At 48.9% G+C, this 22,886-nt stretch overlaps 1 protein-coding gene across 1 annotated transcript; it reads left to right on the top strand.

Annotated features, from left to right (window-relative positions):
* The first annotated feature begins 1,067 nt into the window (after positions 1 to 1,067).
* Positions 1,068 to 21,357, top strand: IL22RA1 (interleukin 22 receptor subunit alpha 1). The gene is made up of 7 exons (XM_023554281.2): positions 1,068 to 1,110; positions 6,877 to 7,069; positions 8,035 to 8,213; positions 10,176 to 10,351; positions 13,233 to 13,371; positions 17,935 to 18,056; positions 19,922 to 21,357. Exons 1-7 carry the CDS (start codon positions 1,068 to 1,070, stop codon positions 20,864 to 20,866), a joined length of 1,797 nt encoding a protein of 598 aa, XP_023410049.1. The 3' UTR covers positions 20,867 to 21,357.
* Positions 21,358 to 22,886: the final 1,529 nt, after the last annotated feature.

The following is a 22,886-nucleotide window of genomic DNA, read 5'->3' as shown; positions in this document are numbered from 1 at the left end:
CTTTATGGGCCAGCTCTCCTGCCATAGGCTGGGCCTGCCATTGTGAGACTGGGGCCAGCCAACCTCTCCCCACAAGCAGGGCCCTTTGAACATGTCCACCCTAACCAGAGTCTAGTCCCCTTCAACATTCTGGGGGGCCCAGCAAGGAGGAGAAAACCATTTCCCCTCACGCCCTGCCCCAAATGCCAATCCCAGTGAGTCATGCTAATCTCTCCAGATGTAGCTCTACACGGAAGAACCATAGGTTGGCTGAGCAGTTTGAGTCTTCATTGTTCCGAACCAACAGCCCACTTATGGATTTTGCCCTCACCTCTTGCACAACAGAAGGAATCGCTAAAGTTTGAGATCAGTTTTTTTCTAACCTGTTGCAGATTCCAGACCCCAGAGACTCAAAGTAAGAGGCCTGGACATCCGAACCTGGCAGCCACTCAAGGAGAAGGCTGTTCCTAGGCACATTGGCCAGCACGGGGGACCAGCCTGGACATGGGGCACAAGGAATGCCATCGGATTCCCTGAATCTCCTCCTGCCAGAACAAAGGCAAGGAGTGATAGCTTTTCCTTTGATTCAAGGAACATTCTAGAACATATTTTTTGCTCCCTTGTCCAGTTTCCTCAGGGTAAATCCCCTGGGAATGGAACTGCTGGGGCAAAAGATAGGTAAGTGCTGAAGTCTTTTGATATCTACTGCCAAATTGCTTTCTGATAAGAATGTGTATCATGGATTATCGTTGCCTTTTCTGCCTCCCAGCTCCTAGATAAACCACTAAAGAGTCTTGGGGTAAATCAGGTCCCAGCCGCCAGACCAGATAAACAAGCCAGCCTGTCAGTGTTGCTGTCTTCTGCAACTAGGAAGGGAACTCCCTTGGATCCCGCCCAGGACCTGGAATTCAGGAGTGCACAAGCCAGGTACCTTTGTACCCCTGCTCCCCTGGCCCCAGTCCCACCCTCTCCTTCTGTCCCCGCCCCGTGCTCAGGTGGAGCCAGCTGCCAAGGTGGCAAGGCTTCCCAGCCCTGGAGCTGTGCGGGGCCCAGAGTAGAGGCCAAAAGAGGGCTCCGTGCTGGGCCCGATGAGGACTCTACTGACCATCCTGGCTGCGGGATCCCTGGCTGGTGAGTGCCTACCCACCCTGTGGTCAGACCCTGCCACCCTCGCCCTAGGAGTCTCTCACACTCCACCCAGCCCCAGCACAGCCAGTTTCAGTTTCTTCTCTGCTAGGGCGGAACTGGGTGCCAGATTCTCCTGCAAAAGCAGATGCCTAGCTCAAGGCGCTGGGGAGGAGGAGAGGGTGCTTCAGGCCCTGGGTTCTCCCAGAGACTTAATTGACTCTCAAGTCTGGAGACAAGGGTGAGAAGTAGCCAAATGTCTGAACTGGGGGTCCCAACCCTCCCCACCCCAGTGGATGGAGAGTTGGCCTGGTGGAGGCGGACATACCTTGGCCCCTCTGATCATCCTGATAGAAGCTGTACTACCCATTCCTCTGCTGCTGGCCCACACCAGCCTGACAAGGGGAGGCAGGGGAGGGACAAGATGGACAAAGCCTGAATCCTGCAATGCCTCTCTCCATGCCCCTGTGGGGCCTCTTCCAGCCCCCTTTGCTGGAGCTGAAAGAACATTTTCTCCCAGAGTGGCCAGGTCTACTATATGAATAGGTCTTAAAAGAACCAGAGTCCTTTCGAAAACAGGACTAAAGGGCATAGTTTTCAAATCCAATAAAGTAGATTTGAACTCGACATTATGGAGAACTATCAGACAGACGTGTGAGACTCTACATGGTCTTTCTGCTCCCCAAAGACATTAAATAAAACCCAGGGATCTTTCTCAGGAAAGCTCTCAAGTCAAAATGTGGTCTTACCAGGAACCATCCCCAAAGCCAACTCTTCAGACAGGGATTGGACTGGACAACTGGATGGAGAGGGATGCTGGTGAGGAGTCAGCTTCTTGGATCAGGTGGACACTTGAGACTATGTTGGCATCTCCTACCTAGAGGGGATACGAGAGGGTAGAGGGGGTTAGAAGCTGGCAGAATGGACACGAAAAGAGAGTGGAGAGAGGGAGCGGGCTGTCTCATTAGGGGGAGAGCAATTGGGAGTATGTAGCAAAGGTGTATGTAAGTTTTTGTGTGAGAGACCGACTTGATTTGTAAACTTTCACTTACAGCACAATAAAAATAAAAATAAAAAGATTAAAAAATGTGGTCTTAACTAAAGGGAAGAGGAAGCAGCACCTTCTTGCTCAAGGGCAGGATGAGGCAGCTGGCTAGGAAGAGCCAGGGCTTTCCCCAGTGCGGTCCTGGGTGAGTGCTGACCTGACCCACAGCTGCAAGGGACTGGTGAGCCCAGCCCCCACCCCGGCCCCTCCAGTCTGTTCTCCCCTGAGACCAAGCTGAGCATTCCTAGCACACAGCCTACTATGGGCCCTGGAGATGTGATGCATTCCCAAGAGCCCGAAGGTATGTGCCTTCAGACTCTCCATGCTGGTTGGAAGCTTTAAGATGGGGACCCATGAGAAACAGTCCTCTGGAAACTGTTAGGGGTCAGTAAGCTCACTTAGGGGGTCAGCAAAAAAGAAGATAACTCTCAACGAGATGGAATGACACGGTGGCTGCAACAATGGGCTCAAACGTAAGACTGTGAGGATGGCACAGGACCGGGCAGCGTTTCATTCTGTTGTACACAGGGCCTCCTCCCTGAGTCAGATCTGACCTAACGGTATCTAACAATAACAGCAAGATCACTTTGGAGTCCATGGATGGCACAAAATGTTAATCCTAACCAAAAGATTGGCAGTTTGAACCCACCCAGAGGTGCCTTGGAAGAAAGACCTGGAAATCTGCTTCCAAAAGCTTACAGCCTTGAAAACCCTATGGAGCACAGTTCTACTCTGCAACACATGGGGTTGCCATGAGTTGGAATTGACTTGACAGCAACCTATAAGGTCACTTTGGGGACCCAGGTTCTCCCTGCCCCCACTTTTTTTTTTGGTTTGTTTGTTTCCAAATCTTTCTTTTTCTCACTGATTTTTTAAAATTAATTTTTATTGTGCTTTAAGTGAAAGTTTACAAATCATGTTAGTCTCTTATACAAAAATTTATATACACCTTGCTATACACTCCTAATTGCTCTCCCCCTAATGAGACAGAACACTCCTTCCCTCCACTCTCTTTCCTCGTGTCCATTTGGCCAGCTTCTGGCCCCCTCTACCCTCTCATTTCCCCACCAGACAGGAGATGCCAACATAGTCTTATGTGTCTACTTGATCCAAGAAGCTCATTCTTCACCAGTATCATTTTCCATCCTATAGTCCAGTATAATCCCTGTCTGAAGAGTTGGCTTTGGGAATGGTTCCTATCTTCAGCTAACAGAAGGTCTGGGGACTATGACCTCCGAGGTCCTTCTAGTCTCTGTCTGACCATTAAGCCTGTTTTTTTAATGAGAATTTGGGGTCTGCATCCCACTGCTCTCCTGCTCCCTCAGGGGTTCTCTGTTGTGTTCCCTGTCAGGGCAGTCATTGGTTGTGGCTGGGCATCATTTAGGTCTTCTGGTCTCAGGCCAATGTAGTCTGTGGTTTATGTGGTCCTTTCTGTCTCTTGAGCTCATAGTTACCTTGTGTCTTTGGTGTTCTTCATTCTTCCTTGCTCCCGGTGGGTTGAGAGCAACTGATGCATCTTAGATGACTGCTTGCTAGTGTTAAAGACCCCGGATGCCACTCTCTAAAGTGCCGCCCCTACATTCTTAAGCTGATTGCAGAGAATGTTGAATTGCTTTTTGTTCGTTATTCTTTAGCTTCTCTAGTGATTGGCGTAAATTTGTTTTTCCATGCAAATGTGAAAACTTTCCTTTTATTAAGGCCACCAGGCTGCTAAGTTCTACAACACAGGTCTCCCAGGGTTTCAAAATGTAGACTTTCATCCTGAGAAGTGCATAAATGACTCAGACTGAGGAATGGATGATAGATTTGAGGAGGAAAAGGAGCAAGTCAGGCAGGAGGAGAGGCGAGGCCTTGTTACCCCAACACCTCCTAAAAGATTTGGGCCTGCTGGGGTCCACCCACCCCACTTCAGGAAGCCAACTTCAGTTCCCTCCTGAAAAGTGTTGTGAACTTCACCCAACCCAGGTGCCCCTGCCTCTGCCACGACCCCTCCTCCAATTCATACAGCCTCTCTACTCCCCACCCAGGACACTGACCCCAACCAGCAACCTTTCCCACTGAAAACCCTCACCTACGACCAGGGGAGACCAAGCCCATGCCCAGGCAGACCTAGCTGTCTCTCAGATGCCGCCCTCTCCCTCTCTGTTCTTGACCCCACCATCCCACCTGAAGCCACCTCTCAGTTCTAACTTCAGCTGGACTCCATCCCTCAGCCTAAGACCCAGCTCTGAATCCAGGACCCATTCCCCGACTTCAATCCCAACCAGACTGAGATCCAAGCAAGATTTCAGGCACGTGTTGGGGTTCAGAAGCACAGCCATCACATTGGATAAGGTAGTAAGACACCCCTCCCCTCCCCCAGTCCTATTCTGGGGGCTCTGAGAAGCCTGCAAGACAAAGATTTCTGCAACTGCTAGGCCAGGCCGACGCAGATTCAGAGAGAACAGTTGCCTTGGGTTTAACCAGTGGATGTGCAGCATGACTGGACTATCCGAATATTCTTCGCCAGCCCCACAGGTGCCTCCCCAGTCCACGGACCCCTCTTGCAGGAATACCGTAGACTTGGGGGAGGGGAGTAAATAACGATCCACTCCCTCTCACCCTGGGCCTGCCGGTGGTGATGCGCCTGTCCAGGGGCAACACACACACACCCAACACACACACACGCAAGGCCTCAAGCACTGATTTGACTGGGTTGGCACCAGCTTGCTTCCCACCCCAGTCAACCAGAGCCTTCTGAGCATGCTCAGAGCCAGCTGCCAGCCCTGGCCACCATTTTCCTACACCTCCTTCCTCACCACAGGCCAGACTTGGAGGGCTGAGGGAGGGGATTTGTAAATCAAGGGCTCTCATTTATAGTGATGATTGCTTCAGAGGTAGCAGCCCCTCTCCTTGTCCCTTTCTTGGGGCTCAGGCCTTTGCTGTCCTTCCTTTGCCATAATATTAATGATTGGGAAAAGCCCGAGGCTGGAAGAGATGGCCACCAAATCTGCCAGAAACAGCTTCTCCCCTCCTCTCTCCTCCCACCCTCCTTAAGCTGATTCCATTACCAGGGGCCTAGGCCTCTGAAGCTCCCCCCAACCCATAAGAAAGAGTGAATAGGACAGCCCCCTCCTTATAGCGTGAATCTCTTGCTTTCCCGGGTCCCACCCCTTCAGACTCAACACACCTATATTGGCACCTACTTCATGCTAAATACTTTCACAGACATTGCCCCACAACCAGTTTAGCACTGGGATGAATATGGTAGGCACTGTCATTTGCTAATTGTGACGTTTGGTAAATGATCTTCTCTGAGCCTCAGTTTTTCTTATCCACAAAATGGGTATAGTAATAGCAACCACCTAATCACATGGTCAAAAGAATTTAGTGCCTGGAGCCCGGTGAGAACTTCTTAAATGGTAGCTGCCACTGTTTTCTTTTAGGTAAGTAGAATTATTCCCATTTCAGAGATGAGGAAATTGAGGTTCTAATTGCTTAAACAACTCCCCTAGGTCACCCTGACTGTGCAGGGCCTCAGTCTGTGTGGCTGCCAGAGGTGCCTTTACCTTAGTGAGAAGTCAGTGTGGTGTTTAGCAAGCAGAGAGGTGGAAATTCACAAATACCTCTTCCACCATTGTTTGAAATAATTGACTTGGGGCAAGCTCCTTCTTACGAGTTTTAGTCTAATGTCTCTAAACTGGGAGGGAAGACACCAATTTCAGACTGTGTTAAGAAGTAAATGAGGGACAACAAGTCTTAGAGAGGATGTGAAGAAATTGGGACCCTTAAACATTGCTGGTAGGAATGTAAAACGGTGCATCCACTTTGGAAAACAGTTGGCAGTTCCTCAAAAAATTAAATATTAAAGTACTATAAAAAACCTGTTGTCATCGAGTCAGTTCTGACTCATGGTGATCCCATGTTTACAAAGTAGAATTGAGCTCCATAAGAGTCTCTTGGCTATAATCTTTATGTAAGCAGATTGCCAGGCCTTTCTTCTGCAGCCCCATTGGGTGAGTTCGAACTGCCAACCTTTCAATTAGTAGTCAAGTGAAAACCATTTGTGCCACCCAGGGACCTAGAGGTCCTATATGACAGCAATTCCAATTCGATACTCAATAGAATTGAAAACATGTCCACACAAAAACTTGTACACCAATGTTCATAGCAACATTATTTTTAATATTCAAAAAGTAGAAACAAGCCAAATGTGCATAGACTGATGAATGAATAAACAAAATATGGTATATCCATACAATTGACTACTTTGCAGCCATAGAAAGGAATGAAGTAATGATATCTGCTAGAAAATGGATGAACCTTAAAACATTATGCTAAGAGAAAGAAGCCAGACACAGAAGGCCACATATTGCATTATTCTGCTTAGATGAAAAGTCCAGAATAGGCAAATCCACAGACACAGGAAGTAGACAAGTAGTTGCCAGAAGCTGGGGGGAGAGGAGAATGGGGGGTGACTGCTAACGGGTACACGATCCCTCTTGGGAGTGATGAAAATGTTCTAGAATTAGATAGCTATAATGGTTGCACAACTTTGTGAATATACTAAAAACTATGAATTGTACACTGTAAAAGGGTAAATTTTATACTATGTGAATCATATCTCAATACAAAAGAAAGAAAAAAAAGGAAGTGAACGAGAGCAGTGAGTGGTCAGTTAGCCCAGTCTTCCGTGTGCGGGTGACGTCAGTCCTCGCCTCCCTCTTGTGGGGCAGTTTGGTAAGAAGGCTTGGCAGGGGAGGGGGTCTATGAGTCCATTTGCTCACCCTACTCCCATCCCCCTGCAGCCCACATTGCTGAGAACACCTCGAATCTTCTTCAGCACGTGAAATTCCAGTCCTACAACTTTGAAAACATCCTGACGTGGGACAGCGGGCCAGGGAGCACCCCAGACACGGTCTACAGCGTGGAGTATAAGACGTAGGTTTCCCTCTCAGCCCAACTCTACTCTGAAACCAAGCCCTCTAGGGAAATCCCCCCATCCCCACATGCCCCATTCATCAACCTGGACTGACGCTACACTGTCCTTCCTAGATCAAGCTCTGCTCCTTTCTGTTTTGTTTGCAGAGGGAGGATAAAATAATGGTTAAAAGTGTAGGTTCTCGAGTCTCACTGCCCCGCTCGAATGCCACTCTAGCTAGCCTGTGTGACCTTGGACAGTCATGTAACCTCACCAATTCTCAGTCCCCCCATCTATAAAATTAGGATAATGAAGTATCTTCATCCTAGGGTTGTTTGGTGGATAAAATTAGATAAAGAAAATAGTTAACACTTGTGCCTGGCACGTAATAAGCTATCAATAATTGTTTTATTATTATTAGCAAGATTGGGTCATCAGAAAGTTGTGCCTACCCCCCCCACCCTCCCAGTTGGCCCCCTGCCACGCCATACCAGCCCACATTCCTGTTCCTGTGCTTTCTTCCCACGGAGGGGAAGAGGGTTGGCATGGGCTCAGGAGCCTACAAACCTGGGTTCCATTCCTGGTCCTGCCACTTCACCCTGTGGCAAGTCACTTCCACTCTCTGAGCTTCACTTCCCTCATCTGTAAAATGGGAACAGCAAGGTCTGTCTCAAAGGATCGTGGGAAGGATAAGTGCAGACTGTGGACTGTGTTCAAATCCTGGCTTCCCACATGCATAGTTTAGATACTTGGGCAAAGTTTAGTCCTTTGCTTGCGCCTCAGCTCCCTAATTTGAAAAAGAGTGAGAGCAATGGATGAACCTCACAGGACCGTTGGTAGGACTGACTGAGATCACCCACTTACGGGACCTGGGATACAGACATGCTAAGTAAACATTTGATATCACGATCATTATTAATAAGTGTTGGGCCTAGAACAGGGCCTGCTCACAAAAGGTACCGCCCCATCCCTCCCTCACCTGCAGGTACGGAGACAGCAAGTGGCTGGCCAAGGAGGGCTGCCAGCGGGTCACCTGGAAATCCTGCAACCTGACCGCGGAGACAGGCAACCTCACCGAGCTCTACTACGCCAGGGTGACCGCCGTGAATGCAGGGGGCCAGACAGCCGCCATGATGAGCCACCGGTTCAGCCTGCTGCAAGACAGTGAGTGGGGGAGAGGGAAGAGGAGAACACAGGGGTGGACCAGCCTCTTCTCTGGAGCGGGTGGGTGCAGGGGCCAGCGTGGCTCTGCCTCCCGGGAGCAGTTAGGGAGATGGCTTTTAGGGAAGGTGCCCCTGACTCCAGAGCATCTCCAGGGTGTCGCTCACTTTTCTCCATCTCCACCACCTCCCAGGTTCACACCGTCTTCGTCTCACCTCATGACCACAGCCACAGCCTCCCAACTCATTTCCCCCACTCCCTCCTTGACCTCCTCCAGCCCATTCTCCATGGGGCATTCGGAGAGCTCTTCTCAAGCCATAAATTTGGCCCTCTCACCCCTGCTTAAAACCCTCCAATGGCTGCTCGGGGGCTTAAAGTAAGATCCAGCTCCTTGTTATAGCCTGCCAGGCCCTTCCCACCTCTCTGTCCCCATCTTGGCCCCTCTCCCTGCTACATGGATCCTGGAATACGCCAAGCTCTTTCCTGCCACAGTGCCCTTGCTGCTCCCCAGGTCTTGCCCTTCATGAGGCTGTTTTCCAATCCGTAGGTGTCAGCTCCAGGTCACACCTAAGTGAGTTGAGCGTCCCCACCCCCAGCCCTGACATGCTGATTTCAGTAGATCACCATCTGTTATTATTTTCTATCGAAATAACACCGTTCATTCTCTTCATAGCTCATATCACAATCCGCATTTATTGTGTTTGCTTACGTGTTTATTATCTGCCTCCTCCACTAAAATGTGAGCTCTGTGAGGGAGTGTGTGGGCTGTGGAATCCATGTCCTCCCTGCTCTTAGCACAGGGCCTGGCACATAGAAGACACTCAACACTTAATTGTTAAATGAATGCATGAATTCCTGAGTAGGTATGAACTGCCAAGCTTCATACACAAGCTAAACACATAGTGATAGTCACCAGTTGACTTAAGAGTCACATTATTTTTTAAGAAAGTAGGAAATATAATTAAGCAAGTGTTTTGTTTTGTTTTGTTTTGTTTTGTTTTGTTTTCCGGCTTGTTGAATTAATACTGGTTCATTGTAGAAAATTTGGAAAATGTAGAAATACACAAAGAAGAATAAAAGCCACCCGATATAACCTCAACATACGAACGTAACTGAAGTTACTAGCAACTGTACCCAGTATTTTATAATCTTGTTTTCCCCATGTAATAGTATCATGAACATCTGCCCCTCATTAAATATTTTTCATAGCATGAGATCTCCCAGCTATGAAACTAGTCATTCTATGGGCACTCTAATTTACTTACCTAATCCCCTTTGTGGGGACAGTTAGCTCAGTTTTTCAATTCTATAGAGAACACTGAAGTGAACATCCTTCCAGCTCATATATTTTGAATCGTGGTTGGTCAATTGATCCTCGAAGAATTTTTATAAATGGTTCAGGGAAAGACTTTTGTATATGCACCTTTTTAGAGGGGAAATCCATAGCATTCATCAAATTCTCAAAGGAATCTGTAAACCAGTAAAGGTCTTTGGGTTATTTGGAAAATTTCATCTTGAGAGAGACTGAAGTCTTCGATCTGGTCTTTGAGCCTGACAATATTGAGCTCCCCAGCCATTATTTAGCGTATGTTGTTGAGTCATCAGTCCCCAAAACTGTCATTGACAATAGAGTAGAGAGGAAGGGTTGTCTGGGGGAGCCTCAGGTGGGCACGGAGGGCATGACATGTGCAGGGAGGAGTATGTGCAAGGTCATGACCAACCTAAGGAGCCAGTGCCCCTTATCCTGGGCTCTTCCCTCCCACCTTGGGTCATCCGTTTCCAGCCTTAAATCCAAACACCAGTTGCTTACAGAACTTTTCTCTTTTCACCTGTTTGTTTAGCTGATACTTTCAGGAGCATAGCTGGGGTTGGGATGGGAGGAGAGAGAGCAGCCATTTCCCATCACCCAGGCCAGGCTCAGAGACTGACCACCTACTCTGACTTTTTCTTTTTCTGATTTTCCAGCTACCATCAAACCGCCTGATGTGACCTGTATCCCCAAAGTGAGATCTGTCCAGATGGTTATCCATCCCACCTCCACGCCCATTCATGCAGAGGACGGCCGTCAGCTAACCCTGGAGGAGATCTTCCAGAACGTGTTGTACCGCTTAGAGCTCCAGATCAACCGCACCTACAAAATGGTAAGTGTATGTTATGCCCTGATCCTTTCCTGCCTGGGAAGTAGAAAGGGGACGTGTCATACAAATCAGCATTTCTCAAAATGTGTCCCTTCAGAGGCTCCCTGAAGCCCAGCAAACATCACCAATCATAGCCTCCCTCTTAGAGATTCACTTGGTAAAAGCTCTGAGAAGTCCTGCAGAGCCAAGACTCCAGTTCCGATTTAACACAAGTCTCTCCAATTTATTTGACCAGAGACTCTTCTTTTTTGGTATAATATGGACTTTTTTTTTTTTGCCTAACACCCATTAAGATCCAGAGGGAACAACGTCTATTAATGTCTTCAGGTACCCACTCTGGGAAATGCTGAAATCAATTTCTACTGCTTCAATTCTTTCTGTTGGTTCTCCATTATTTGTGGGAAATGGAAACAGGCAGCGTCTTTTCTTCTTCTTTTTTAAAAAGTGTTCCTTTTATGGTAAAAAAAAAAAAAAAAACATATATAATAAAACCTTTGCCATGTCAATCTTTTTTACATGCACAATTCAGTGACATTAATTATATTCTCCACGTTGTACAACCATCATCGCTATCCATTTCCAGATTTTTTCATCTCCCTTAACAGAAACTCAATGCCCCTTCAGCAACAACTGCCCTTGAAAAATCTGTTCTTTTAACCAAAGGAAAAAACACTGCCATGAAAGAACCAGGTTTCAGGAGGGTCGAATTCGGTCTACAGTGTTTTCCCTCCCCTGTCTTTGGAACACTTGATAGGAGACTACTTACTCTGTGCCTCCTTTCTTCACTGGTAAAATGACAGTCAAGGCATCCCTAAAATTTCCTTAAAAGTTGAAATTCTGTGGCTCTGTGAAATGCTTAAGGAGCACTGGTGGTGCTGTAGTAAAGTACTTGGCTGCCAACAAAAAGGTTGGCAGTTTGAACCCACCTAGCACTCCAAGGGAGAAAAACCTGGCAATCACAGCCCAGAAAAACCCATGAGGCAGCTCTACTCATCACACCAGTTCACCATGAATCAAAATCAACTCGACGGCACCTAATAACAACTCTAATCCTTGCTGTCAAGTCAAATTCCAACTCAGAGTGACCCCATAGGACAGAACAGAACTGCCCCATAGGGTTTCCAAGGCTATACCCTGGTGGCGTAGTGGTTAAGAGTTAGCTGCTAACCAAAAGTTCAGCAGTTCAAATCCACCAGCCGCTGCTTGGAAACCCTATGGGGCAGTTCTGCTCTGTTCTATAGGGTAGCTATGAGTTGGAATTGACTTGATGGCAATAGGTTTGGTTTTTTGTTCTTTTTTTTTTTTTTTAATCTTTACTGAAGCAGACCACTGTATCCCTCCCCCTCGTGGTAGCTGGTGGGCCTGAACCACCAACCCTTGGTCAGCTGTTGAGTGCTCAACCACTGTGCCACCAACAACATAAAACACTTGTATTTTGAAGTGTCCACACATCATAACCTGTTACATAGTAATCATTACACTAATGATAGGTAGAAGGCTCGAACATAGATTAACACAAATGATATAAAAGTCATTTCCTTTTGTATTTTTTTTAAAATGTGGTATTTTTCCCCCTAGCCTGTGCCGCTAATCCATAATCCCATTGAATAAATATTTATTTCCAGCTTGCTCTGTGATTCCTGCATTCAAGGAGTTTATAATCTAATGGGTGAGGAGGGAATTAAAACAAGAATTCAAACATCTGTAGGTAGAGTAACTTAAGAATATGGTGGGGGGAAATGATGTTGCCTTCCAAAAAGTTTTCATCATTGATGCCAATACCAATTTCTGAGCCCTTGCTGTATGCCAGGTGATTTGTACATGTCATTTAGTCTTCATTACAGCCTTTTGAAGAAGGTGCTACTCTCTCCATTTTTCACCTGAAGAAACTGAGGCTCAGAAAGGTTAAGTCACTTACTCAGAATTGCTTAGAAAATAATAGCATAGCCAGGATTCAAATCCAGCTCAGTTCAAAGCTCACATTCCCCCCCCCCCCACCCCCGTCTACTCTGTTCACAACAATCAGAGAGGAAAACTTAGGACATTTCTGGAAAGCACAATTTGGCTGATTAACTAATTGCTCAAAATGTGGTCCCAAACCAATTTCATCAGAACACCTGCAACACGTCTTTAAAATGCAGGTTCTTCCAACCTACCGAGTCACCTTTCGACGGCTGCATCCCTGGGGTCAATTGTGTTGATGATGATGGCAGCAGCTAGCATTTATAGAGTAAGTCCCTGGGTGGCACAGATGGTTTGCTCTCAGCCGCTAACATAAAGGTTGAAGATTCTAACCCACCTGGCAGCGCTGTGGAAGAATCTGCTTCCATAAGGATTACAGTCAAGAAAACCCTATGGAGCAGCTCCACTCTGCAACACATAGAATTGCCATGAGTTGGAATTGACTTGATGGCAACCAGGTTTTTTTTTTTTTTTTTTTGTACTATATGCCAGGCACAAGGAGCCCTGGTGGCACAGTGGTTAAAGTGATCGACTGCTAACCGAACGGTTGGCTGTTCGAAACCACCAGCGACTTCAGGGAAGAAAGATGTGGCAGTTGGCATCCTAGAGATTTACAGCCTCGGAAACCCTACAGGGTCGCTATAAGTCAGAATCGACTCAACAGCAGTGGGTTTAGTGGGTATGCCAGGCATTGTTCTAAGTGAAAGTATGTCGAGTTTCATGGCTGATTGGATGTGAGGATAAAGCAGAAGGTAGAAGAATAGGAATGAAGAAAGCAAACTGACTCAAGGTTTCTGGTTTGGGGAGCTGGAGGTACCATTTTACTAAGCATGATAACCCAGGAGGAGTGAACAGGGTTTCTTGGGACTATATGGGGATTAGCCTGTAAAAGGAATCACTTTCAACTCTCTGTCACGTTTAGCACCTCGAAGGGCAACAGAGAGAATACGAGTTCCTTGGCCTGACCCCTGACACGGAATTCCTTGGGAATATCATGATTTGTGTTCCAAACTGGTCCAAGGAGAGCGCCCCCTACATCTGCCGAGTGAAGACACTGCCAGGTAAGTTTAGCAGAATCCAGAGGGAAAAGGAAGTCCTGAATTCAATTGTTGACTCCCCTCTTTCCTGTTACCAAGGTAAGGCTTGGCAATGCTCTGGAAAGCTATGGGAGGGTTATTAGTGTTTTATTAAGGTTAATCTTTGTTTAGACATGAATGAGTTAGCTGACAGGTATCATAACAAATGTTTAATCTGCACCCTCCAGCCTATATCTGGATTTCCTCTCTCTGACAAGCTTCCTATGTATCCTGGCAAAGCAAATTCACCTTAATATTAACCCAAGTAAAATATGCTGGGGGAAGGGGGACAGAATCTGCAAAGAAGACAGCAGAGAGGATAAAAAGATCTCTCAATATCTTCCAAAGCCAAATAATAATATGGCGATAAAGATAACTAGCATTTCTGCCATGCTAACGGGGACTATGAGTTGGAATCAACTTGAAGGCAACAGGATAATGGGGAACCAGGACTATAGAGTATTAGGTGTTCCCGGGTTGTGAAAATGGTTAACTTGCTCAGCTGCTAATAGAAGGGTTAGAGGGTAGAGTCTGCCCAGAGCCACCTCAGAAGAAAGGTCTCCTCCTGAAAAATCAGCCACTGGAAACCCTGTGGAGCAGAGTTCTATTCTGACACACGTGGGGTGGCCGTGAATTGACTCAACGGCAACTAGAACCAGGTACCAGGCACTACCAAGCACATTTCTCATAAGTAGTCTATGAAGCAGGTACTGTTGTTATCAGCCTCATTTAACAGATGAGGAAACCAAGGCTCAGAGGGGTTAAGTAATTTGTCCAAGTTCCCACAGGGTTTGAACCCAAGCAGCCTAATTCTGAAGACCATGTCCTCACCACTGTGCTACTATAGAAATAGTTCTGAATCATCTGCTTGGTGAGACGGTGTCCCATTCTCCCTTCCTCTGCACACAAGGCTGAAACTTGACTCGTCATAGGCATCATGATACTTTCTTTAGTGTTTATTTTCACAGACAGATAAAAATATTGTAATGCTCAGAGCTGTAGGTTTGTAGGATGAAAATGATAGCAGTGGATTGGATGGCTTTAGAAAAACAGTCTTGACCTTAGTCATCATGTTCAGATTAACGATGTCAGTGGGTGATTTCTGTTCCAATCGTGCCAACAGTTGTTGTTGATAGAGACCCCGTGTGATAGAGTAGAACTGCCCCATAGGATTTCCTAGGCTGTAATCTTTACAGGAGCAGATCAACAGGTCTTCCTCCTCTTTCAAAGAGCGCTGGGTGGATTCAAACCTCCAGCCTTTCAGTTAGCAGCCAAGCGCTTAACCTTTATACTACCAGGGCTCCTTGCCAATGTTCAGATGGAGTTGAATTCGAGACTGGATACGGTACCTGGTATGGTGGAAAGAGGAGTGCCACGTAAGGAGTGAAGGGGCTCGTGGAGGACTTAGTCTGGCATCAGCTAGCTGCGCGCCCTGGGGAAGTCATTCAGCCTTTCGTTGGGAGCTAACCCTTCATCTGTCAGGCGAGAGGGAAGAGGAGATGGGGCCGGAGGTGCAACGTGGGAGCTACAGTGATGGGGGGGCAACTCCAGCTGGGTGAAGTCATTGTGGCGAAGCTGCTGGTCCTCAGCTTTGTTCAGAAATTCGACACCTCAGTTGTCCGAGGGGCCCAGAGAGGGGTGATTTCTCCACCAGAGCCCTGGTGCATTACTTTACAGGGAAGACATGCCTAGTGGAACAGCTGGCACTGGCCACTGGTACGGGACATGCCCTTACTGGGAAAAGGGCCCCTGGGGAGCCCAGAATAGAACTTGGCAAAAGGAGAGCTAGAAAAAGGAAGCCGGCTTTATGGGATCTGAGCTGAGAGCATATATATGATGTATGATCCTCTTGCCTGGATCATACTAGACAACTCTTGCCCCATCCCTCCCCGACCCCATCCTGCCTGGCTTTTTACAATGTCTGGACCATCCCACCCTTCTCCTATTGGCTTGTCCTTACATGAGTTAGTCCATGAGCTATATATCTAAGGCTATATATTCTTTTATACAAATCATACTTCTTGGTGACTAAGATAGAAGGCACTTTATTCTTTAAAATAAATTATATTAATAATATATCCTACCATTTTTAAACACCTACAATATTGCCAAGCACTGTGTTCAATGCTTTACATATATTATCTCATTTAGCTTTTATAACAATCCTGTAACATCACCCCCATTTTACAGATGAGGAACTCCAGGCTCAGAGAGGTTAAGCAACATGCTGTGGCCACACAGCTGATCAATGAACCTAGCTAGATCCATCTGAATCCTGGCCTCTAAGCACCACTTTGCAAAGTGGTCTATAGCTAGCCCCTTCTACTTCATCCTGCCACTGTGTTCTGGGGTCTGCCTTACCCTCAAGAGTTCAGACCCCGCACTGTATCTACCTCTCAGGATTCCTGGGAAGGTCACAGAGCATAATCACAGCCTTTTCATGCTGAAAGGGCTCTAAGGGTCATCTCGCCCCATATCTTCATTTTACAGATGAGGAAACTGAGGTATCATAGAGTAGTGGCTGTGAGGATGAGCTTTAGAGTTACATGGGTCAACCCTGGTGTCTCTGCTGAGTAGCCACATGGCCTTTGTCAAGTCACTTAGCCTCTCTGAGACTCAGGCTCCTTATCTTTAAGAGGAGAACATCCCTATACCTCTGAGTTGTTTTGATGATTTAGTTGAATAATATAGGTAGAGCACCCAGCAGAGTGCATGGCACATAGTAAGACTTCAATAATCACTGGTTACTGTTGTTAATAAATGATGAACCAGAGAGGGTAGTGCACCAGAGAAAGGATGCACAGCACACCAGTAGTTGAGTCAGAACTCTAACACCCAGTATTCCTTAATCCCAAGCCAGTGTCGCTTTTATTACTCCACTTTGCCTCCCCTGGGTGAAATAGCATATGAGAAATATGTCAAACCAGAGAATGTTCCAAGTCCTTATCCTGTCCTTGTACAATGAGCAATGGGTTTCCAGTAACCTTAGGCATGTCATGTAGAGAAATTAGGGCCAGGTCATCTCCCTGGAGCAGTGATAGCCGTATCGTGTGACAGGGGACAGGGTATCACTGAGGTGGGAAGCTGACCTAGAGTAGCCTGAGACATTGGGCCGAGGGAGAAGCTGAGAGTGGGCTAGAAGTTGAGGCTCCAGCGATTCCGGGGTCCCAGCGATGGCCGAGGTCATTGGCAGGTGGTAATTAACTCCCCAAGCTGAAGCCACAAGGGAGGCCAGGAACAGAAGAAAGGTGCTTAAAGAGTCAGAACTCCTGGATAATTCAAATGTCAGTTTACCAAAATCTCTACCAACCTCTTCCTCATCAAGCCCTTCACAAGTCCCACTTGGACTGATGAGAGGAAGTGGTCATGCCAAGAATTGGCTGCACTCATCCAAAGATGCCAGACCACAGGAAGAATGCCCAGGCACTGGAGCCCTTAGTTGTCCCTCTCCTTCCCTCTTAGAAAGAGTGGTGCCTTCCCAGCCTCCCATCCCCAGCAAGGCCCTCCCTGGTACCCAGACCATTACCTTGGTAGGGAGGTGGGAGAGCAGGCCCCTTTCACTGTCACTTCTCCCTTGCCTCTGCCCCACTCCCTCACCTTAGACCCAGGCAATAGGGGACCATCCCTGAGCCCCATAGTTTAGAGGCCCCTCCTCAGAGATGAAGAGTCTACACAGTAAAAGAGCTAGATCTACTTTGAGCATTTGGCCTCCCTTCTAGACAACACCCTGGGCACCTGGGATCCTCAAATCCCCGTGCAAACAGCTCAAGCCTGCATCCAGCCTGTTCAGACCTTTTTCCTGGGGTTCTTCCTCCTGAGGACAGACATTCTGCTGAGTGCAGACTCTTGGCCCAAAGGGTAGCCAATGGGTGGCTATTTGTGGGGCCATGAGTGGCCTTAGCCATGGGGTTTGGGCCAGGCTCCTGGCAGTATGAGATAGAGCTGAGGTGGGCTCAAGGCCTCACAGGGGCTCTCCCTGCACCTCCACACTTTGGCACAGTACCCCAAGAAGTCCGAGAATTCTAAATTCAAGCCTGACCTTGCAGGTTGTTAGGAAGAGTGTAGTTGTCAAGATGGGAACATAGAACATGTTTTATTTAATAAGAGTGTAAAAGCATGCTTTACGGGTAGTGGATGTTTAGACATCAATATGGTGTGTGGGTTAGGCCCCTGGGTGGTCCAAACTGCTTGCTCTAGACTACTAACACACAGGTTGGTGGTTCGAACCCACCCAGTGGTGCCGTGGTAGAAAGATCTAATCTGCTTTGTAAAGGTTATGGCCAAGAAAACCCTATGGAGCAGTTCTACTCTGTAACACATGGGGTCACCTTGAGTTGGAATCGACTCGACAGCAACTGGTTTTGATTTGTTTTATGGTGTGTGACCTTGCCCTGGCCCTGCAAGTACTAGGGTGGAAGAGGCTCCCCAAGCCTCACCTGACAGGGCAGAGTAGGAAGCGCCCCCAGTGTGCAGCACTCACATTTGGGATCCAGCCCAGACCCAGACCCCAGCCTCACCCTTCATTCTCTGACCTCTTGGCTCACCCAGATCGAACGTGGACCTACTCCTTTTCGGGCGCCTTCTTGTTCTCCATGGGCTTCCTTGTCGCTGTGTTCTGCTACCTGAGCTACAGATACGTCACTAAACCGCCTCAGCCACCCAACTCCCTGGTGAGCAGTCCCAGCTGGGTTGAGAGGGAAAAGCCCAGGGGAGGCCCTGGGGCAGCAGAGGCATGGGCTGGGACTCAACTGTGGGGATCAGCACACAAAGCAGAAATTAGGTCTTGTTTCTCCCCTTGAGGAGCTCACAGTCCAACTGAGAACAGGCAAAAGCGTGGCCTGCGGGTCTTGGAGTGTGTTGTAGAGGGACAAGGGGTCAGGAATAGCGGATTAAAAAAAAAAACCAAACCCAGTGCCATCGAGCCGATTCTGACTCGTAGCGATCCTATAGGACAAGGTAGAACTGCCCCATAGAGTTTCCAAGGAGCGCCTGGTGGATTCGAACTGCCGACCCTTTAGTTAGCAGCCGTAGCACTTAACCACTTCACCACCAGGGTTTCCAGAATAGCGGATATGGAATAGAAAATCAGTGCAGCTTGAAAGCGTGCAGGGCCTGGCAGGTACCACAGGCATCGAGTGAGCAGGTCGCTGTCATGGGTGGTTAATGGGAGAGATGGCGGCTGTGGTGAGCCGCAGCCTCATGCCCTGTCTGAATGGACAGCTAAGTGTGGCCACATGGGAACAGAGGCCCAGTGTTGCCAGATCCTTCCCTTTTTTCAAGAGAAGCCAATATTTCAGATTGTAATGTAAAATCCCCAATTCTTAATATTGGCAATTAATTTAAAAATGTAAAGCCCTGTGCAAGCCATACAAATCACACCAGCAACCCCTACGTGGAGGCTGGCTCTGCCTCAGCTAAAGTGTCAGGCACCGGCAGAGACGAGAGCTATCTGCGCAACTTTCACCCATCCAAGGAACACGGTAGCTCTGAGGGCGTGTTGCTCAGTGTCACAGCCCAGAAGAGCCGTTTCCTGTAGAACTCTCCTGCCTTCCCTTAGTCCCATCCTTTCCCAGCTTGTCCCCTATCAGGCCCTGGGAGCTGGGAGCCAAGGAGCAATGTGGGCCACCACCTCAAGAGTGTGCTCCAACCCAGCCCAAGGTCTGGTGTCTCCTTCCTGGGTTGTGTACTTCCTAAAGGTACTGGGGAGCCCTGGTGGTGCAGTGGAGCTCTGGTGGCCTCGTAGTTAAGTGCCATGCTTGCTAACCAAAAGGTCAGCAGTTCAAATCCACCAGTTCCTCCTTGGAAATCCTATGGTTCAGTTCCACTCTGTCCTATAGGGTTGCTCTGACAATGGGTTTGGTGGCGCAGTGGTTAAGAGCTCAGCTGCTAACCAAAAGGTCGGCAGTTCGAATCCACCAGCTGCTCCTTGGAAACACTATGGGGCAGTTCTATTCTGTCCTATAGGGTCTCTATGAGTTGGAATCGAGGCTGTGATGGTTCAGGGGTAAAATTCTGCCTTCCAGGCAGAAGACCCAGGTTTCATTCCTGGCCAGTGCATCTCATGCACTGCCACCACTGTTTGTCAGTGGAGGAGGCTTGCATGTTGCTAGGATGCTGAACAGGTTTCAGTGGAGCTTCCAGACTAAGATGGAGTAGGAAGAAAGGCCTGGCTATCTATTTTAAAAAGTCAGCCATTGAAAACCCTTTGGAGCACAATGGTCCGAGCCCATTGTTCATGGCGTTGCCATGGGGAGCTGACTCAACAGCATCTAACAATAGCAATAAGAGAAACCAGAGCCTAAATCTCCCCTCCCTAAGATAACCTGGACTCCAGAAGTAGCCCTTAACTAAAGGCCTGGGAGCCCCTGTCCCCTCCCAGAGGCCCCAGCATTTAGAGGATTCTCGAAAGCAAGGGGGATGTGGAGTAACTATACCATGAAAAAGCTTCCCAGATGCCTCCCCATGGGGACCTCACTCACGTCACCATTGGGGCTTTGAACGTGCCCTAATGAGGTGGACTGTTGTCTCCACACAGAATGTCCAGCCAGTCCTGACCTTCCAGCCGCTGCGGTTCGTCCAGGAACACATCCTGATCCCCGCCTTGGACTTCACCTGCCCCAGTGGCCTGGCCCAGTCAGTCCAGTACTCCCAGGTGAAGGTGTCCAGGCCCAGGGAGCCCCCAGGAGCCCTGCAGCTGCATGACCTGCCTGAGACCACCTACTTTGGACAGTCAGACATCTCTGTCCTTCAGCTTCATGACGTGCCACCTCACCAGACACTCTCCCCACTGTCCTATGCTCCGCAGGCTGGCCCCGAGGTCAGGCTCCCATCCTACACACCTCAGACCACCTCCGAAGCTGAGCTTCCATGCTACACTCCACAGACAATCTCCAAGGTCCTGCCTCCCTCCTGTGCCCCTCAGGCCACTCGGGACAGCTGGCCTGCATCCTATGGAGTGTGCATGGAAGGCTCTGGAAAAGACTCCCCGCCTGTGCCACTCTCTACTCCCAAGCACCTCAGGCCTAAAGGTCAGCTCCAGAAAGAGGTTCCGGTCAGAAGCTACATCCCGGATGGCCTTTCTCTGCAAGCCTTGACCTCCTTGGCTACGGAGGAGCCTCAAGAAGCAAAATCCTCCCACCAGTATCTGGGAGCTCACACGGACAAAGTGCCTGACCTGGATGGGGAGCCAGGGATGCCAGGGTACCTAAAAGGCCAGCTCCCCTTGCTCTCCTCTCTTCAGATTGAGGGCTGCCCTATGTCCCTTCCTTTGCACACTCCTTCCCCTCCACAATCTCCCTCAGGCCAGAGTCCAAGTCACTGGGGCCTGCTAGAGTCCCTTGTGTGCCCTAAGGACGATGAGGCTCCAGTGTCCAAGACAGACATCAAGAACGCAGAGCCTCAGGCCCCAGACCTGGAGCAGTCTGTCGAGCTGGAGTCCTTTTTCAGAGGCCTGGCCTTGACCGTGCAGTGGGAGGCCTGAGGGGAGAATGGTTGGCGGAGGGCTTGCCTCCCTGTGCCCGCCGACCTCACGTCCTCAGTCATCACACCCAACCATGCACACACTCTGCAGCCCAGCTCCAAGTGGGCGCCCTTGAGAGAACCAGAGGGAGGGGACACTGGGCCCCTGCCACGGTGAGCTTCCCTTGTCAGAACAAAGAGACGTGATAAGGAGCTGCCGGAGGGTGTGTAGCATGTGCAAATGAGCAAGTATAAGGGCCCTGGGAGGCAGGACCGGACAGTCAGAGAGCGAGGAGTTAATGCAGGGAGGCATCCCAGAGATCCAGGCCCCACTTCCTAATAGGCTGGCTCAAAGCTCTCCAGGAGCCTGGTTCTCAGCACCCCAGCACCCCGTTCCCGGCCAGCTTCATCATCTAGTTTGACAGAACGCTAAGGCCTCTGCCTCCTCTGTGATTCCCCAAAGGTGAAAAAAGGAGCCTGGAAAAGGATGCCTCACAGCAGGCTGGGCAGAACCAGAACAACCTGCACTTCTGCCAGGGCCAGAGGCTGCTCGATGGCAAGACTCCAGGGAGGGGCGCGGGCTGGGGCTCGTGCCCAGCCAGGGTTAAAAAAAAAAAAAACAAAACCCAGTGCTATCAAGTAGATTCCAACTCATAGTGACCCTATAGGACAGAGGAGAACTGCACCATAGAGTTTCCAAGGAGCACCTGGCGAATTCGAACTGCCAACCCTTTGGTTAGCAGCCGTAACACTTAACCACTATGCCACCAGGGTTTCCCAGCCAGGGTTACAGCCTAAAATTCCACCATTTCGACCTTATTCATTCCTTTGTGAGACTTTACCCCAGGTGAAATGCAGGTCCACCAGGGAGGGAGAACACATTAACGTTTTCTGCAGGAAGGAGTCTCAGGCCCTACCCTGACAACAGGGCTTAAAAGGAACATGGGGCCATGTAGCCCCTGAAGGAGACACCAGCAACGAACTGTACTTCCTTCACATCTTTGGAAACAACCTTGGGCTCAGCCCATCTGGGTTCAAATTCCAGCCTCACGTGACTTACCAGCTATGCGACTTCAAGCAAATGAATCACTGCTCAGATCCTCAATTTCCTCATCTGTAAAATGGGGATGATAACACCTGCCTCACAGGCTGTGGTGAGGATGAAATAAAATAACGTCTGTAAAGTATTCAGTGGTGCCTGGCACACGGGCAGTGCCCAAGAAGCTGTAGCTATTTCCTGTTGTGATTATTTCTTAATCGGTCAGCACAGGGGGTGACCCACCCCCCAGTTTAGGTTGGCTTCAGACACACCCTGCGTTTTCTCACAAATTACCCTGATTTCCTCTGGATTGCTCCATGCCAAGCAGAGGGCCTGGACTGTCTGGGGTCGGCAAGGGGAGGGATGGCAGGAGCTTCCGGAAACAGGATCCAGAGACAAATGAGGTCATAGGAGGGAGCCGTTTGGGGGTGGTAGTGGTATCCTAAGAGGACTGCCAGTAAGAAGAGCCCCCAGGCCTTTGTTCAGGTCTGCCTCTCCCACTGGAGACAGCGCTGGGTCCACATCGTCCACCTGAGCCTTGCACCTGCTCCCAGGTAATGGAAGGGCCCCTTGCTCCATGACTCAGAGTGTTGTCACATTCTTTGTATCATGTGCATCTCAGGTGACCCCTGTGATAAGGAAACTGAGACCCAGACAGGGCAGTGACAGAGTGAAGCTCAAACCCAGGGTTTCCTGTCGTCATCAACAGAAGGAAGTTTCCACACCTGTTTGGATTCTTGGAGAGTGAGACTATTGGAGTATAAGGAGTGAAGGGCCCCTAATGGGGTCCCTGAGGAGCAAGTACACCCTCCTTTCCCAAAATCCCTGAACATTTCTGAAAATGGGATCAAACTCCAATTATCTCAGGGATCCTTCCTGGAGTGTACAATGTTCTTTCTCTGTACCCAGATATGTCTTCCCTTCTTCTCCCTGCCCCAACCCCCACGCCCGCAAAAGCCATGGTGTTCTTATCTGTTGGCGATTAATATTTAACATCTCTTCA

The sequence above is a fragment of the Loxodonta africana genome, chromosome 3 (assembly GCF_030014295.1).
Source record: "Loxodonta africana isolate mLoxAfr1 chromosome 3, mLoxAfr1.hap2, whole genome shotgun sequence".
Lineage (NCBI taxonomy): Eukaryota > Metazoa > Chordata > Mammalia > Proboscidea > Elephantidae > Loxodonta > Loxodonta africana.
Note: the sequence above shows the minus strand (reverse complement) of the source record. Positions and strands in the feature narration are given on the sequence as shown.

Bases quoted from the DNA above. Each gene is read 5' to 3' on its own strand.
- IL22RA1 (XM_023554281.2), top strand. From the start codon at position 1,068: ATGAGGACTCTACTGACCATCCTGGCTGCGGGATCCCTGGCTG. The intron at 1,111-6,876 runs GTGAGTGCCTAC...TTTGGTAAGAAG, and splicing joins GGCTGCGGGATCCCTGGCTG to GCTTGGCAGGGGAGGGGGTC. The intron at 7,070-8,034 runs GTAGGTTTCCCT...CCTCACCTGCAG, and splicing joins TACAGCGTGGAGTATAAGAC to GTACGGAGACAGCAAGTGGC.